The sequence below is a fragment of the Chaetodon trifascialis genome, chromosome 22 (assembly GCF_039877785.1).
Source record: "Chaetodon trifascialis isolate fChaTrf1 chromosome 22, fChaTrf1.hap1, whole genome shotgun sequence".
In the NCBI taxonomy this organism is placed as follows: Eukaryota; Metazoa; Chordata; class Actinopteri; order Chaetodontiformes; family Chaetodontidae; genus Chaetodon; species Chaetodon trifascialis.
The window spans coordinates 5380489-5397368 of NC_092077.1; the positions used below are offsets into that span (position 1 = coordinate 5380489).

The window sequence follows — 16880 nt, forward strand, 5'->3', positions numbered from 1 at the left end:
TGGGAAGGAGCAATGGACTTGCCGTTGGCTTAGAGTCCTCAGGTCCTGAAGGAGGACCAGTTTTTGACTTCTACAGCGTAAATAAAACCATTATTGTTAAAGCTGAAATGTGCCTGTAAAAACTGTCTGCAAGGAGCATCAATGGAAGCAGCAGCAGCTTTAATTGTGCTATCACAACAAGAGCTTCAGTTGCTTCTTTCCTTCCTCTTCCTCCTCTCTCTCTTCAGGCTTTACTTGCCCCCCCTCCCTTTCCTTTTCATCCCCTCTCCTTTGTCTCCCTCCCACCGTCCATAGCAGCACCAGAGTGTTGATGCAAAACAGTGGAGCAAAGTAGGGAAGGGACAGAGCTGAGATTGATATCAGATGTTTTGTTGTTATCTGAGATGGACAGGAAGGACTGTTCTGCTCTATCAACCTTTGTCAACGTCCTTGGCTGAGGAAATGACACTGGGGACGCCTGGCCAATGAGCTGTCTGGGTAGACTTGGACTGCTCCGGCTCACTTGGACGTCACTTTCACAGACTTTCTCGGTGCAGTTTGGTGAAATTCAAGGACAGTGGCTGCGTGTTGGTCCTGGTTTTCTGAAATTCCAGATGAGCTGATTTCAGAATTGGTTGTTTTATGTTTTAATATTTCCACTTTTAATACTACAAGTATGTAACAGGAAAATGATGAATGATGAATGATCAAATGATCTGTACTTGAATCTTCTTTCTTGTCATTTGTACTGACCCATAAAGGATAAATAAAGGCACACTGCATTCAAACTTATGGGAAATATTTTTAGGAGACAAGCCTTAAATCCTTTTTACCTTTATGTAACTGCAGCACAATTGGTCTTATCTTCTTACTGGAACACCTGAGGGCTGGTTACATTGCTCAAAGGCACTTAAACAAGTGCTGAATGGCTGATCCACAGCCTGAACCTTTGTAACCTCCAGGCTACAGAGGAACCGTCGGATTATTCGAAAAAAATGGTGGACGTGACGGACTGGGTCACAGCTGGATGTTGACGTGTGTGTGGTTCAGGAAATCACAATGACAGGCTGAATCAGCTCTTAAAAAAAAAACAAACAAAACTGCTGCTCTGCTGGAAGAAGAGTCTCTATCTCCCTCTAATGGAGGCTGAGCTGATCTACAGTGAACTGATTCTTTCAAGCTGTAAAGAATTTTGCGTGGTCACTTCTGGTGCTTTTATCCCACTTAAGATGATAAATATTCATTTCAGAGGCCAAATGGAATTCTCACTGTTATTTCACTTTGCGATTTAAATATTTTATCAACACTAGATTATTAAGGCCAATACATAGTTAACGCGAGCAAAATACACAGATTTTAATATTTATGACATAAATGTATTATTTTTTAGCTTTGAATTTTTCATCCTTTAGTTTTCTTTTTTCTAATTCTTATTTTCGCATTATTACAATTATTATTATTCACCGCACATGAGTCTTTGACCTTGCATTTAACAACATGAATTGTGTATAAGACAAATGCAACTTTTGAATCGTTCCGTGCAGAGAGCAGACCTCTGAAAAAAAGTTCAGTTTGAAAACTCAAAACAGCATCAACTGGCTGCTTCAAGGCCTTTCTGGTATTATAAATAAGCATTATTTCATGCATCAAAGAAGGGCCAAAAAATGCTCAAGAAAATAAAAGGAAAGATAAAAAATATTTTAAACTGGAAAAAGATATTAAGATCACAAGTAAACAATCCCAAAATTGATAAAATCCTAAACCAATTCCCTTTGTCCCACTTCTCTCTCTCTCTCAGGCATGATTGTGTGTCAGACCTGCTTCCATTTACTTTCATTTTATCTGATTGCTATTCATTTATTTTCCTCCATTTGGTTTTTCTGAGGTTATTTCGATTCTCTTCTCCAATCCAGAGTCTTGGCCAGGATGTGGACTGACTTCCAGATGTTTCTTTATGCACTTGCTTAGACATCACCTACACGTTTAACAAATTTGCATAAGGATAAGTTGTATGTACCAAACACAGACAGACGACCCCAGGATGTCATTTGTTTTTATTCAGTTATGTTACATGTGACCATAAACTTCCAGGAAGTTATAGTTGCCATGGGGATACAGTAAATATATTCAGGTACTCAGATAGGCAAAAGGGTAGGTGTGTGTGGAAAATCGAGGGGGAGGGGCGGTTGACATTGACAGTGTGCACAAGTTGAGGACAGTCGCTTGTGTTTGACGTCAAGAGACGAGGAGTGGAGTAAAACAATCGGTTCTTAAAATCAGCATTGAAAAACGAACAGTAAAAGAGAACAGTGACCTCACGCTACAAGCTGCAAAAAACAAAAGAAACATACAAAAGAAGAATAAATAAAACGTCTTATTTTACAGACGGCGACAACAGACAGCAGAGATGTTCACTTCCCTCTGAATTTGGTGTGTGAGAGAGCGAGAGAGGGACAAGGACGGCGGCGGAGAGGAGCGGTCTCTCTCCCTCTCTCTCCTGTGGCAGGAATCAGCATCCGGATAACCTACGAGTGAGTTGCTATGGCGACGCTGCGGGAGGGGAGGTGGGAGCTGGGGGGGGTGAGCTGTGGAGCACGAGTCAGACACGTTTCTAAGGCTTCATATGGCACATCCGCTCTAAAACACTACGGTGACTACAGCTGCCACCATGGTCCCAGTCCAAGTCCCCCCCACCCATAATCCAGATCTTTTCCTTCATTATGAGTCCACCTTGGACTCTGGCTACGTTTGCATGCTCCACACCACACCCTCCACATCCCCGCTGACCTCCTATCCCCTCCTATAAACCCCCTACCTACCCCCCTCCCCAGTCTGACTCTAGAAGGCACTGGTTTATACTTATTTCTCCACATTCTAGCATCTGGATTCTCTATTTAAGCTGAGCAATCGAGGCAATGAGGATACACAAAAATACATGTACAGATACACACGGGCCAGCCGGGTAACTTACGGGGGTACTGCTGGCTCCCGACGATGCTACCAGTTTTTCTTTAAACCTGTGTTAGCTTTACAAAGTTTTCATCGCTCAACAGTCTGCTGACGGCGGAGGCAATCAGATATGTAAACGTCGACAAGGCTAACATCATGTCAGGCAAAGAGTTATACAAAATCAATAGTCCGATATGGTCCACAAGTGGTTTGGATCTTTTTTTTTGGATTGCCTCAATTAGTAGTTATTTACTTGCATCTCAGGAGAAAATCCTGACAAACTGTGTTAAAAAGGTCGGGTGTAGATTCTACGACGCTGCCATCACCGTTAGCTGATACTAAAAACAAATACAGGGTCCAAAGTAAGCCCTTAACTTAGTCAGTCCTCATAATCCCATAAATTTTCAGGGTATTATATCAGCCATTTGTTTTTGAACTTTATTATCTAGCGTACTGCTTCTGAGAAAATTTCAAAAATCTACGTTTCCAATGAGGAAGGCAACAGATTGGAACCACGATGTTCACGAACTACCTGCAAAATGTCCAAAAAGTCATTTTATTCTGCATCTGCTGCTCAATCACAGCAACGTCTTGAGACCATTCTGATGCTTTTTCGATGTGAATCCAATTGTGTACCCCATAGATTTATTTATTTTTTTGCCCATGTCAATGTGTATCTACAGAGCGGTGGACAGAAAGACACACAAGGTTGAAAAGACTGGCTTGTGCACAGGGCGCGGGAGTGTCTGTATTGCGAACCTTGGTGTTGAAATGCCACGCGCTACTAGGAACGAGTCACCCTGTTGGATATTTACACAGTGAATGGGGCCGACTCCTACTCTACACACTGAGTTTGGCTGGTACTTGCGTACATTTGGAATGGTTTACTATGGTGATAGTAGTAATTATAAAAAGTACATCTCCTCCTTCCACTAGTAGCTTACTAAAGTGTCTATTCTAGTTTTCCTGGTGAACATCTGAGGCGCAAAAACACTGGAAGCAACGACGCTCTGAAACTGACTTCGCCATTATGATGCTGAAGTCAGCAGATAGGGGGAGTGCTTCGGGTTTTCTCTTCCACAGCTGAGTCTGGAGTGTGTTTTTATACTTGGAGAGCAGTCTTTAGACCAGCTGGTCAATACAATTGTCAGATTTTGCCTATACGGGCTCACAAAACTTAACTCTGCTTAGCTAAAATGTATTGTGGGAAATGCACTTATTCACCTTTTGCAGTGAGTTAGGTGAAAAGACTGATGCCATAAAGCTAAAGACATCAGCCAGTTAGCAAAGCTTAGCATAAAGGCTAGCCGGGCCAGCCTGGCTCTATCCAAAGGGAGCAAAATCCACCTACCAGCACCTCTAATGCTCAGCAATGAAGACATTATATCTTGTTTTATCCGAACAAAATCCAAGGTGTGGTTTTACGGACGGTACGAACACAGTCACTTGAAATATCTGATGGTTGCCCTGCGTGGTCGTGACGGGGACAAGAGCCTTGTGTGTAACTCCCTCTAAGCTAATAAGTGTTGCTTTTCACTGTTTTTGTGTGTATGCTTAAACCAATGATATATATAAAAATATATATACATAACATGTTAAGTAGTGAAACTGCTCCATTTGAACAGGGCCAGGCTAGTTGTTTTCCTCTGTTTCTAGTCTTTATGCTAAGCTAAGCTAATCAGGTGCTGGCTGCTTTGAACTGACATGTCCGAGAGTGTTCTTAATCTTTTCAACTTAGCTCTGCTGAATCTTTGCCTCATCTTAGGCAGTGGCCACTGAAGTTCATGACAAAACACAAAAATCCTCATTTTTTAGACCTTCTGTTGATGCACCAAATCTCCTCAGAGCCAAAATGTGAAAGTTCTTTGAAAGAAATAATGAGGCTATCAATGCAAACAGCTGACGTTTCCAGTGCATTTGTGCCTCAAGACAAAATACTGTACATGCTACCTACAGTATACAATGACATTGTGTCAAACGTCTGACTTTTTTTCTTGTAACATTGACTTTGTATGCAAAAGGTGAAGTTTTGTTACACAACAGAAATTATAGCTTCTCTTCCTTTTGACATATCACTTGTGTCATTTGTCTTCCTTGTCCATTTCCACGCGTGGACACCCCCAGTCAATATGAAAGTATCTGAATAAAAAAATAAAAGTCACATAAATTGGACCACTTGGTTTTTCTCTCCCTTATCGACGCTTTTTGTTCCACGTGGACCGTTAATCACGAAGGACACACCAAGTAAAGACATAAAACTCTTTTAAAAAAACAAACAAAAACAGTGAAATTAAAGTTTTGTTTTTTTTTATCTGTTACCATCTGAGTCGTGACACTCTCCACGTTGAAAAGGTTCCCTGTCATTTGAGGTGAAATGTGAATCAACGGAGCGGTTTCGCTCCATCAGAAAAAAAGAACAAAACACAAACAACAGCTAAAAATGTCTCCTGTGTTTGCCTGTTACGTCAAGGCAAATCAGTAAGCTCCAGAGTGGCAGTCGAGACTTCATCACACTGACATCTCACCTCCAGCGATCTCTCCTCATCGCTGCTCCTCTCTGCTTTGAAATCTGTGGATCTCCCCGGAGTTTTGGAATGGACTGGTTACAAACAAACAAGTTCTTTTTAAAAAAGTCTCTTCTTGTGTGGAAGGCTCCACTTTTCTGGACGTGTGTGGTTAATAAAGGACAAAGAAGAAGACGGTTGTAGTCACTTCATACTCTAAGTCCCCCCCACTGTGACGCCTAATGTTCAGACACTACGTGAGTGTGTTTGTGTGTGTGAGGGCGTCACTCTCTCTGTGGGGTATGGCTGCTACTTGAAGACATAGTTGATCAGGACCTGAAGGAGGATGAGGAAAACAATGATGACGTAGTCGCGCTGCTGGAGGAATGAGCTGCCCTCCACCCGGCCTGCCGCACGACTCCGCAGCACACTGATGCTCCTGCAAACACACACAAATCACGTGTCCGTGCTCAAACGGCAGGCATCACATCACACCCACAGCACAGCGACATGAACACTCTGCTCACCTGTTAATGTCCTCCTGCGTCTGCTTTATGGATTCAATGGCACTTTGAAGTTCACTGAGGTCTGCTCCTTTCTTCCTCAGCCGACTGCTATGCTTGCTTTTGTGTCCTGCAGCAAAGCGTGTTAAATGTGGTTACAGCGAGGTTCACCACATTAAATTTGAAAGACATTTCTAATAAATAGACAGAGATGGAAATCCAGGCGGGAAAATAAGGCCCACCATTATTCATGAAGTATGTGACTTTATATCACATTTCTGTCAGTGCTTCCAAGCTGCATGTAACAATTATTCCTCACATTATGATCAATTAATGTGACCTGAACCCAGATAGGCAGCCATACATTTTCTCTAAAACTGTCCCTTTCCTATTAAAGTCATGAGCTTTCTAGGTACTGTCACTAGCAATAGCAACAGTGCTTGCTATTATTCCACAAAAAAGGGTTAAACAGCCTCCCGTGCTCACAATCATCACACCAGTCAAACTTATTCTGGTATAACGGGCCCCAACAGGCCGCAAATACATAGAAAATAATGTGCAACTTCCAGCTCTGAGGACTTTCTGGGAGAACTTAATTCAATGCTCTTTAACACCTGAAGGTATGCTGGTGAAAGCTGACACTGTTTAAGTAATTCTCAGCTTTTTAGTGCACAAATACCTTGTTAGCTTCCAGTTGATTAGGATTTTTGATCCCGATGTGTGTATCATGTGTATGGACACTTCAACTAAATTAAATAAAATGAAATTTGAAATAGAAGCATGTTTTTTCACCATCAAACCACCAGAGTGTGCTGTTCAGTGACTTCATATTATTCTACAACGTCTGGAGTTCACCACATTGTCCTTATTTGGTGTTTCGCAGATTTAGAGCGAGATTTTAACCAGGTTACAAGTGGATGTGCTGTAGATCGACATAACCAAATGATGATTTTTACCATAAATAGTACAGCAGAATAGCCAGTTTTCCTCATGTTAGCCTCGGTGTGTATTTGTGCGTGTGTGACTCACGTTCGCTGCCGGACGAGTCTTGGCGGTCGGGTTCGGGTGAAGAGCAGCCACTCTCTGGGCTCTTGGGCTTGTCGCTCTTGGGTTTCCTCTTTGGCACCGTTACCTAAACGCGCGTGCACAGACGCACACATAAAGCACACGCAAACATGCAAAGAGAAAGAGGTCACACAAAGAGGCCACACATGCAACAGCTGCAACCAAATAAGAGCACACACAAACACATTTTAGCATCCACACAAGATCAAAAGTCAAACATTAACTGAAGTGTTTACATGCACATTAATACAGCAAACTGGTGTGATGATGCAAGAGCTCCCTCCCCCCTCCCACACACACACTCCCACACAAACATGCTAGCCCGCATTGGCGCGCCAGTGATATGATGTGCAAGGCATGCTGGTACATCAGTCAGCCACATCCGTTTAATACACTCAACAATGACACACAGATGGCGTCCAAAATGAACCAAACCTGCCAAGAGCTGGGCCATTAAAATAATTCAGAGGGATTAAGCGGGATTACAGCTCTCATTCTTTATTGAATGCGATGCACTTTTTCAGGCCTGCAGTCTTTGTCAGGCAAATCAGATTTTAAGGTTGATTTGAGGTTGGCGGCAAAAACACATTTCAGATTTTGCCTGACAAAGTGCATAAACATCATTAATCATCATTTTACCTCCCAAGAAAACCAAACCAAACGCTAAACCAAATGCTGTCAGTGCTGATGGTGACAGACACTGATGCACTGACCAAACAGACTGATCACCAATGAGCAATCGGCAGGTGGTTACTTTGAACACATCGACAAAAACAAACAGGCTGTTTGACAGACTCCAATCAGATGAGCAGCGACTGCAGCCTGCAGCTTCTCAACATAACATGAACGAGGAGCGGCTCAGTAGAAGCTGAGGCCCAGTGAGCACACACAACGTAGAAACAAATGAAACGAAGATGAGGGCAGGTGGAGGGTGAGGAGGGCGTGCTGGCTGATGGCGGTGGTCGGTATGTGGATGTGATGGATGGGGCTGTTCTCTCTTTGGAGCTTTTTATGGGAGAAAACTAAATAAAGCGCAGAAAAACAAATGATTGCTCCTGTCATACTGATATCTGATAGTGTCCCAGTTCTTCTGAGTGTAACTTTTAACCCCTCACCAGGGTTTATTATTATCATTTCATCACATTTACACTGGAAATCATATTTGCAGCTACAGATGCTGCCTCTACACTGCAGGATTAAGCCTGCAAACACACGTTTTCCTCTCAATAAGACGAGAAAAGGAAGAACGCCTGCTTATCCACTACCTTTAGCGTTCAGTTTGACCAAACCTTCCCTTCCATACAGAGAGAACAGCAGCTGCCGGGGCAGGAAGAGAAAAAACAGAGACAAAGAACGAAAAAAGACAAAAAAAAAAAAAAAAAAGGAGCAGAGGCGATAACGGCGATGGCGGCACAGTGATGGTGACACAAAGAGAAGAAGCCACAATGAAGACCGGGTGCTGCGTGGAAGGTGGCTGAGGCGGCGAGCTGCTTTTTTTGTAATGGCGGTTTTCGATGGGGACGACGTACCTGGCACTTGCAATTGTCCCTCCGCGGCCCCTGGTTACTCAGACTAATAAGACTGCCAGAACGTACCATAGGGGTGCGGTGTCGGACCTTGGTCTGGATACAGCCGTCTTTCTCAAACTGGATCAGATCGTTGAGCGGATCCCATGGCCTCGTGCTGCGGAGAGGGCAGAGGGACGCAGGGGGAGATGAAGAGACATGGACGTGGGAGGGGAGATAGAAAAGATGACAGAGACAGAGAAATGCATGAATGACAGAGAGAATATGGATGAGAAAGAGAAAAATGTGAAAAACAAAAAGAAAGAGAAGATGGAAGTAAGAAGTATTATCATTCATTAAATTCTGCCACCTAGAGGACTCTCCTGTCTGTCATATGATATATTAAAAGCATTGATCTCATCAAGAGGAGTTCGATGTCACCCTTGCAGTTATAGAGAATGAGCACTAGATGGCACCCTGTCACTCTGGACAATTCAACATGGAAGAGGGAGCAGCGAAATGAGGGACGCTTCAATCTGAGCCATCTCATATCAGTACTAGCTATGAACACAGTTTATGTTATGAAACAGACGTGAGCAAGACGACAGACTTGTTTTCAGGTCCTGAAGTGTAAGTCTGCAATTCTTATGAAGGCAGCTGCTCTTTTTACACGAGCGTCAGGAGCATCTTACATTAAACTTTCATTGTTTGTTCTCCATTAAAAATGCATCAACAGGAAGCTATATCATCACATATGGCCACCTATAAGCAACAAGAAATTGCAGTCCATTCGTGCCAAATTCATGCTATATATATATACTTAAATGTGAGAGGAGTCACTCACTCGGCATATCTGTAATGCCACTCTCCTGTGACTGGGTCCTGCTCGAACAGGGCGGGGATCCACTCCTCACACTTGGCCTTCCGTTCGCGGGCCGACTTCCTCTGAACTTCCTCCAGGATGAACTTCTCGTTAGTGGCCTCGGTCTGGTCCTTGTTGTTGATGGCCCGGGTCACGTGCTGCCACAGTCTGATGGATCGAGAGGGGACAAAGTCAGAAGCTGTATGCGAGTAATAAAACCTCCACCCTTTTTTTTTTTTTTTCTGGTTTAAGGATCTGCTGATGCTGATAATCTGGCAGCAGTCCACCTTTCTGATTCGAGCTCGCCCTGCTCCTCTGGTGGGACAGTGCAGCGGGTCAGTCGACTCTGCCTCAGCTCCGGCGTTGGGTTCCAGAAAGTGTCCACCGTCCCCGTCTTCTTGTCGTTGATGAAGATCTCACTGTCCTGTGAGGGGAACGTCAACAAAAAAGTCCTTACTTGTGCAAGACAGAACAAGATATTGGTCTATCAGAAGCTTATTAGGTTTAACTTATCAATATTTTGCTGAACATCCCCATCGGACAACAAAGACATTTACACCACCAGAAAAGGCCTACAAGCAACAGTGAAACTAATATTGATTTTAAAGAGAGAGAAGACTGCAGATCAGAAAAGGCTTTCAAATATAACACAGGTCCTGGGCATGAACTGAACCCTATTGCATATTGTGTATTTGTCAGCGTTTACAAGCAACAAGCAGTCATCAGAAGAATGTGTGAATAGCGTGTCTTACCCAGTGTCCTTCCAGCGTAGCTAACACCTCCTTTCCCAGCTTGATTTTCCCAGAGACCTGATTGACACTGTCACTGCTACCCAAGAATGGCTGGAGGGGAGAGAGGAGGAGCAGGGAGAGGGTGGCAAGTCAGGACATAAGCATAAGGAAGGGGAAAGGAAGAGAGAGAGGCGCATACATACGGTTTACATGCTGCAGTTACTGTGCAGAGAAATACTGTGATTTCTTACGTGTAGTTTTATCTGTACTGGTGTGTCTGTCGGAATTTAAAACAGGATGGTAGAGTGTGATTTGGTCTGGCTTGGTTTTGAGATCAGGCTTAAAAGCACTTCAACGCTAACTATTAGAGACCAATCTAACAACAAAGAAATTAAGCTAGCAATCATTGTCAACTTCCAATTAAACTTAATGGAAGTACTTCTACTTAATGGTTCAAACAGACAAACTGCATTCAACAGCACTCGACTAATCTACAAGAAGCAAAAACTGCCACAACATGATGGCTAACAATGAGAGACGTTCGTGTTTTAATGCTGATTCCACTGTTTGCGCTCCCTCACATGTACCTGTCGCTAGTTCATCACAGGATGATGCAGTTGCAGGTGTGAATTGTGGCATGGAGGAGGGGATGGTTTTCAGGGGGGAGAGGGAGTGGAGCGGAGGAGTTGGTGGTGGCATGAGACATTCAGAAAAGTCACATGAGTTCTCTCTTAAGACGTTTAGCAGCTTTAAAGATCCTACTCTATCAGCAAAGGACTGAAAACACCTCCTACTCTTATTGAAGTTCCTTCATTTCAGACAAGAAAGCAGAGCCATACCTTCAGTTTGAACTCAAGCTGAGCGCTGTAGCCTGTCTTCTCACACGCGATGGTGATCTGACCACCCAGCTCCAGGGTCATGGTGCCGTACAGGATGCCTACCGGATGACAAAGCACCACCAGACTCAGAAAGCGGACACAACTTTTCATTCTCGCTCTCGGTAGCTTATTGACAGACGTGTCAAACCTTCTGGCTTGGTATCCTTTCACTGCTCATGCGCTATGTTGTATTTGTCTTACGTCTCTCTGTGAGTGACATGCTGATGTGAGATCACGGTGTGAGAGAGAGAGCAGTCTGAACTCTGACCTTTACAGTGAGCGTAGGGCATGTTCATCACATAGTCCTCTCCCCGGTTGAGAAAAGTGAGCCGAGCCTCCCCGTCCAATATGGCTGACAGGGAATTTCCTAGAATGCAAACACCGGTAGTCAGTGGACAGATGTTTCTGAATAATAAATCCACAGCCAAATAAATAAATACACCGGTGCTGGTGTGTATGTACCATAGAACTTGGACTTGGCGAGGATGCTCCCGCTAAGGCAGAACCCGTCCTTCCTGTTACTGACATAGAAGGCTGACACTGGAGGATGATGGGAAACCTAAAGAAAAGAAACGGTTTGAAATCAGTCGAAACAACGACCACCAGCCATTGTCATCTTCTCACAGATAGCTGTTTTATTACCTGTTCTGCGATGTAGAAGGTCTTGCTGTTGGTCTTCTGGTGGAGCCACATGCAGCGATACGTCTCTCCAATAATGGGGTTGTAAGGCTTCTTCAACCCCTGTGGATGAAGAAACAACATGTCTTATGATATTAACATAACATATTGTATATAGAACGTATGTATACTGTAGCTGCTCAACATGAAGTCTCTTCTACATTTATTCCTCTGACCTTTGGTTTTTTGTAAAATCCAGAGATGTACCACTTCACCACCTTCTTCATCCGGTTGTAGGCGTTTTCTTCGATCGCAGCCCTGAGAATTAAACAAATTCAGACTGATGTTGCTGCTGATTAACTCTATATGTAGAACTTTGCACAACATTCTCTTGAACATCTCTTTCAGCTTTTAAAGAAAGTGTCCATGTGTCGCATTTTAGAGAACAACCAGTCACTCAGCTGCAACTAGAAAGGCCCGTTGCAACAGAAGGAGTCACTGGTAAATTCATGAAAACAAAAAAGATGTGTACTCCGATGTTAAAAACTAAACAATGAACTGAGGACACATGGGAAAATACCTTCATATTTTTACTGAAGAAGAAGAAGGGCCATCACAAGCAATCATCTGATGTTTATTGAATTAGATGTTGTGCTAAAAGTGCTACATTTCAGTCCTTACAGAGGTTAGACTCCTTAACTCTATGCAGACAAGGAATTCTGTACCAAAAGAGGGAGAACGCGTGCACATGGCAAAGAAGACCCTTAGTTAAGCACAATGAAGTATGTTAAATTTGAACTTTGGACAGAGCCAGGCTAAAGTAAGCCAATAGCCCGCTGGCTCAAGCCTCATATTGGGCATAAAGATGTGATTCGTAGCGACCTTCTTGTCTAACTCTTGGCGAGAAAGCAAATACACATATTTCTCACAATGTGAAGCCTTCAGGCAACCTGAAAATGAAAAGGTCTTACTCTGACAGGAAGTCTGCGTGGTAGTAGTAGTCTGACAGTTTGTCCAGAAAGGACCTCGGCTCCAGGATGAACGTGGGCAGCACCACCTTGGACAGGTCCATGCCAGGCCGCACCTGCTTCAGCAGAGTCCAGATCAGAGATTTATTCTCCTCTGAAACCGTCTCCGTCTGCGCAGCCTCGCCAGCCTGGACAGGACGACACACAGAAGGGAAGAGAAGTGAAAATACTGAACACGCCTCAAAAACATTCTTGCATGAGTCTCCACATGCTGAGAAGTTTTCTGTGACTGTTTGTGCGACTGGTTTGCAAAAGGAGGTTTTAATTGGCTTCTAAATAGAGTGATTTTCCCTCGGCTTCAGCTGGTGTTTAATTAGTGAGCTGTCAAACGCAGATTTCATCAGAATGGAAATGCTTTCACACTTATCTTCGTACCACCACAGTCACTCCCATGCACACCAACCCACACAGACTGTGATCAAAGCCTGTCCATGCTTTCCTGGTAGCCCCAGCAGAGGAGGAAATGCTAATTCCCCCTCGTTATGCTTTCAGCTGCACTTCTGATTCAAGCTGAAGATGGAATTTGGTGCTAGAAATCCTCTGAGAATACGGTGTATCGTTCCAATCACACTTCATCAAAAGTGTTATTTCTCAGTATATATATTTTGTTTATATATATTATTTTTTTCTTTCTTTTCTCTTCTAATTTTATTCTTGTAAGGAGCACCGGCAACATAAACAATTTCCCCTCTGGGCTCAATAAAGTAATTCTGATTCTGATTCTGAACAAGTTTTTAATGCCAGCTCTGCATGACAGCAGTGGATTTGAAACAAACTCTCGTCCCCTACCTCTCCAAGCTCCTCATGGGACTGTTCCAGGTACGGGGTTTCCCGCAGATGTTCATTCGGGTCCAGGTCGATGTATGAGTCGTCCTGCCGCTCTGATGTGTCGCTGTCGCTCTCCTCACTCTTCTCCAGGCCCTCTGGGTCTGACTCCTCATGGTCCTGCTCCCCCTCCCTGTCTGACTTGTCTGAGTACAGGTCTGGGTCTTTCAAATGGTCACTGTCGTTGAACCTAAGTGGTTTGGGTGGTACAATGATGGCGGTTAGCTTCATTCTTTAAAATAGGGAACATAGTTGTTGCTTGTGGTTTATGACCTACTCACTGGAAACCATGGATGTTGTGTGCTCGGAGGAGGCTGTAGAAATTAATGGAGTGTTCTCCGCCAGTGGCCACTGTGCTCATGTCCTCCTTCCCCTCGCGGATCATGGTCCTCTTCAGCAGGCTGGAGCACTTCAAGGCCAGCTCTAAGGCGTCCATCCAGCATCGGCCTGGGAAAGAGATCAGGAAATCCCACTGATGAGTTCAACTTTGCTGAAGACAGACGCAGCAAATATTTTCAGGCTTTGCTGTGAGTTTATTTATCTTTCTTTTAATCTTGAGCATCATGGTCCCCTGTACCCACCCATCAACCCATCCCAGGATCAGTTCCAGTAATGCAACATTTTTGTGTCATTTTTATTTACCAAGGGCTGACTGTGCTGTAATTGCAATGGAAACAAGAAGGGGCTGAATTTGATTGAGAATTGCTAAATGAGGAAAACATGCTGAAACAAGGTTTCTGACACCGGTTTTTCAGGGCATCATATAAAACTTACGCATGGAAATTATACACTGACATATAATGGAGGAAAGTAAAGAGTGCGCACTGGAGTAGAAAAAGCAAGTGATTTTGAGCGCTCTTTGAGTTCCAGCACCATGGAGAGAGACTCAGAGAGGGAGAGACTGGATTGGATGCTTCAGCACCATGGACAGAGGCACTGTGCAAGATGGGCTGTGGCTAAAACCATTCCCTGCTGACTGTGTGGAAAAGTCTCTGTAATTCATTAGAATCTTTTTCTCCCCCCAAAAAAAGGGAAAACAAAGTCACAGGTTTCCATTTCAGCTTCTCCAAATGCATTAGAAAACACCTCCTCTTCTCACATGTATTAGTGAGGTTTTTTGATGCCCTTGTGACAGATATTTTCCTGCTGACAACAATAGCTGAAGTGTGACTGACAGCCTGTCTCTTACCATCAGACTCAGAGGCAGCACGGAAGATGAGGTGGCTGCTGGGTAATGGCTGAGTGATGGAGCCGACTGCTTCTCCTTTAGGACCCTGAAGACAACAAGAAGCAAAGGGAGGAAGCACACGTCAGGTAGCTGTTGTTTTTGTCTTGATTGAGCCATCGGTCATGTTTATCTTTGTTTCTTTCCATTTGAGACGATTTAGTGAGTTCCTCTGTGGTTTCCTCGCTTCAGCTGCACAATTTGTGTTTTTTTTTTTTTTTCATTTTTAATCATTCATGTGTGCAAATAGAGTAAATGCACACTCCAGAGCATGCCATTATGTAAATGAGCTATGAGAGGGGACAGAGGGGACAGAAGCTGATTGAGTGAAGTGTTTATTTCAATAGTGAAGAGGACGATGGGGAGAGCAGGAACGCTGTAATCTAAAACGCAGAGCGCTAATTGCGATTCAAGCCTTTTCACGATGCAAGCACGAGGGAAAACACTTACAAAGCGAGGTCAGTGATGAATACAAAATCACAGTTAGAGTGGACGACCGAACAAAGCTGTAAACACAGGAACAAATGGAAAATGTGCACTGGCAAATATGAAAATGGCCTAAATCAAACAAAGATGAGCTCTTAATTATACAGTTAACGTCCATATTTGTTTAACTATTTGCTTTAACTGCGGGGAACAAAGGAAGTTCATTTCTCCTCATTATCTGTTTGTGTTCACTTTGTTTTGTTCAGCAAAACAGGCTGCATTCAAATTCATCCATCCGTATAACAAACTTCTGGCACTATGCTCTGTTATTAATCAATTCTGAAAAATAATGACAATATACGGTCAGAGACTTTTTCCACTGCAGTACAATGATATTATGTAATGTAAAGACAATATTAAAGGTAAAGGAATTGATCAATACATTGAGAAATACACTTAAACTAAGATATTGATACCAGTCTCATTTTTGCATGGTAATTATGATGTTCAGCTTAGCTTAGCATAAAGGCAAGAAACAGAATAAAAGAGCTAGCCTGGGTCTGTCCAAAGGTAACAAAATCCAAAGATAACACATTAAAACTTTGTGGTTTTACACGCAATTATGAGGCGTGTGACCATGAAATAGTTGCACTACTCCCCCAAAAGACTGTTAATTGTTCTTTTTTTTTTAAGCTCTAAAACAAGAAATAATGTGTTAGTGAGCTTTAGATGTTCTGGTAGGTGGATTTTGCTTCCTTTGGACAGACCAAGGTTAGCTGCTTCTCCTTGTTACCAGTGCTAAGCTAAGCTAACCGGCTGTTGATAGTAGCATTTATAAACTGTACAGATATGAAAATAGTTTCAAACTTCACATCAAACTCTCAGCAAGAAAGAGAATAAGCAACATCCCAAAATGCTGAACTATTCTTTTAAAGGCCAGATTTTCTTTCATTCACTTTCCCTTTGCTTTCCTGTATTGAAATATCCCTCATTTTTCATGGACTTGCCTCCAAGAAATCAGTCTTCCTGTGAACAATAGGGCGAGTCTGATATCAGAATAACAGTATATTCAAAAGAAACTGCTGCTTTTATGACTTAAGGTTGGAATTGAATATCAGGGGAAACTTTTACAAGCCAGAATAAAGCACTCTGGAATTAGGCCCAAGAGAGTTGGAAGACGAAGAGGCTGTTTTATGAAGTTTTAAGAAGAAAGTGTCTCTTTCCTGTGGTGAAAATTCTCTTTAAGGTTTTCATTAATAGTGTTCAGGCAGGGCATTTTTATCAGAGAGCCAAATTCCACTCACTGCTTGCTTTCTTTTTGCATTTACTATTCTATTTGATCCTTTACAAGCCTTTCATTTATTCACGTTAGTAGCTTTTACTCAGCTCAGTGGCTTCTATTCTTGCTGCTGTCACTCCCTATATCTTAAACTTCTCAAAGTAGTTGGTTTCAATGACTTTTCTGTCTCTTACAAGTCAGTCTGACTACTTGCATTGCCTGTACATATATATGTATAATTTTCTATTGAGACTCACTAATGGCTGTGAACCTAGTATCTCAAGGTATATTCTGACCTTGACGGCCCAGATGGACTGTTCCAGCGGATGGAAGAGCTTGAAGCAGAACCCGTCCTTCTTAGAGGGCCTCTCGATGAGCTCGCAGGCGTTGAGCAGCACCGTTCCCACCCACTGGCCGTTTTTGTGGGTTTTATAGATGAGCAGGACCCCTGGTTTCAGCACACACCACAGCTTGGTCCAGCTCTTCAAAGTGCCACGAATCTG

At 43.2% G+C, this 16880-nt stretch overlaps 1 protein-coding gene across 11 annotated transcripts in view; it reads right to left on the bottom strand.

The window, feature by feature from the left end:
* Window positions 1-2015: 2015 nt before the first annotated feature.
* Window positions 2016-16880, bottom strand: part of osbpl8 (oxysterol binding protein-like 8) — an 81032-nt gene continuing 66167 nt past the window's right edge. For 9 of the 11 annotated variants that reach the window (XM_070991691.1, XM_070991684.1, XM_070991683.1 and 6 more), the window contains 17 exons: window positions 16674-16877; window positions 14637-14721; window positions 13729-13894; window positions 13412-13637; window positions 12566-12750; window positions 11831-11912; window positions 11619-11717; window positions 11439-11535; window positions 11245-11343; window positions 10938-11035; window positions 10120-10209; window positions 9655-9791; window positions 9350-9535; window positions 8530-8683; window positions 6965-7067; window positions 5960-6065; window positions 2016-5871 (listed from right to left, as the gene is read on the bottom strand). In XM_070991691.1, coding sequence (XP_070847792.1) covers window positions 5742-5871; window positions 5960-6065; window positions 6965-7067; window positions 8530-8683; window positions 9350-9535; window positions 9655-9791; window positions 10120-10209; window positions 10938-11035; window positions 11245-11343; window positions 11439-11535; window positions 11619-11717; window positions 11831-11912; window positions 12566-12750; window positions 13412-13637; window positions 13729-13894; window positions 14637-14721; window positions 16674-16877 — 2247 coding nt within the window. In that variant the 3' untranslated portion in view covers window positions 2016-5741. The remainder of the gene's footprint in view (window positions 5872-5959; window positions 6066-6964; window positions 7068-8529; window positions 8684-9349; window positions 9536-9654; window positions 9792-10119; window positions 10210-10937; window positions 11036-11244; window positions 11344-11438; window positions 11536-11618; window positions 11718-11830; window positions 11913-12565; window positions 12751-13411; window positions 13638-13728; window positions 13895-14636; window positions 14722-16673; window positions 16878-16880) is intronic. The other 2 variants (XM_070991687.1, XM_070991693.1) reach the window with 1 other exon arrangement.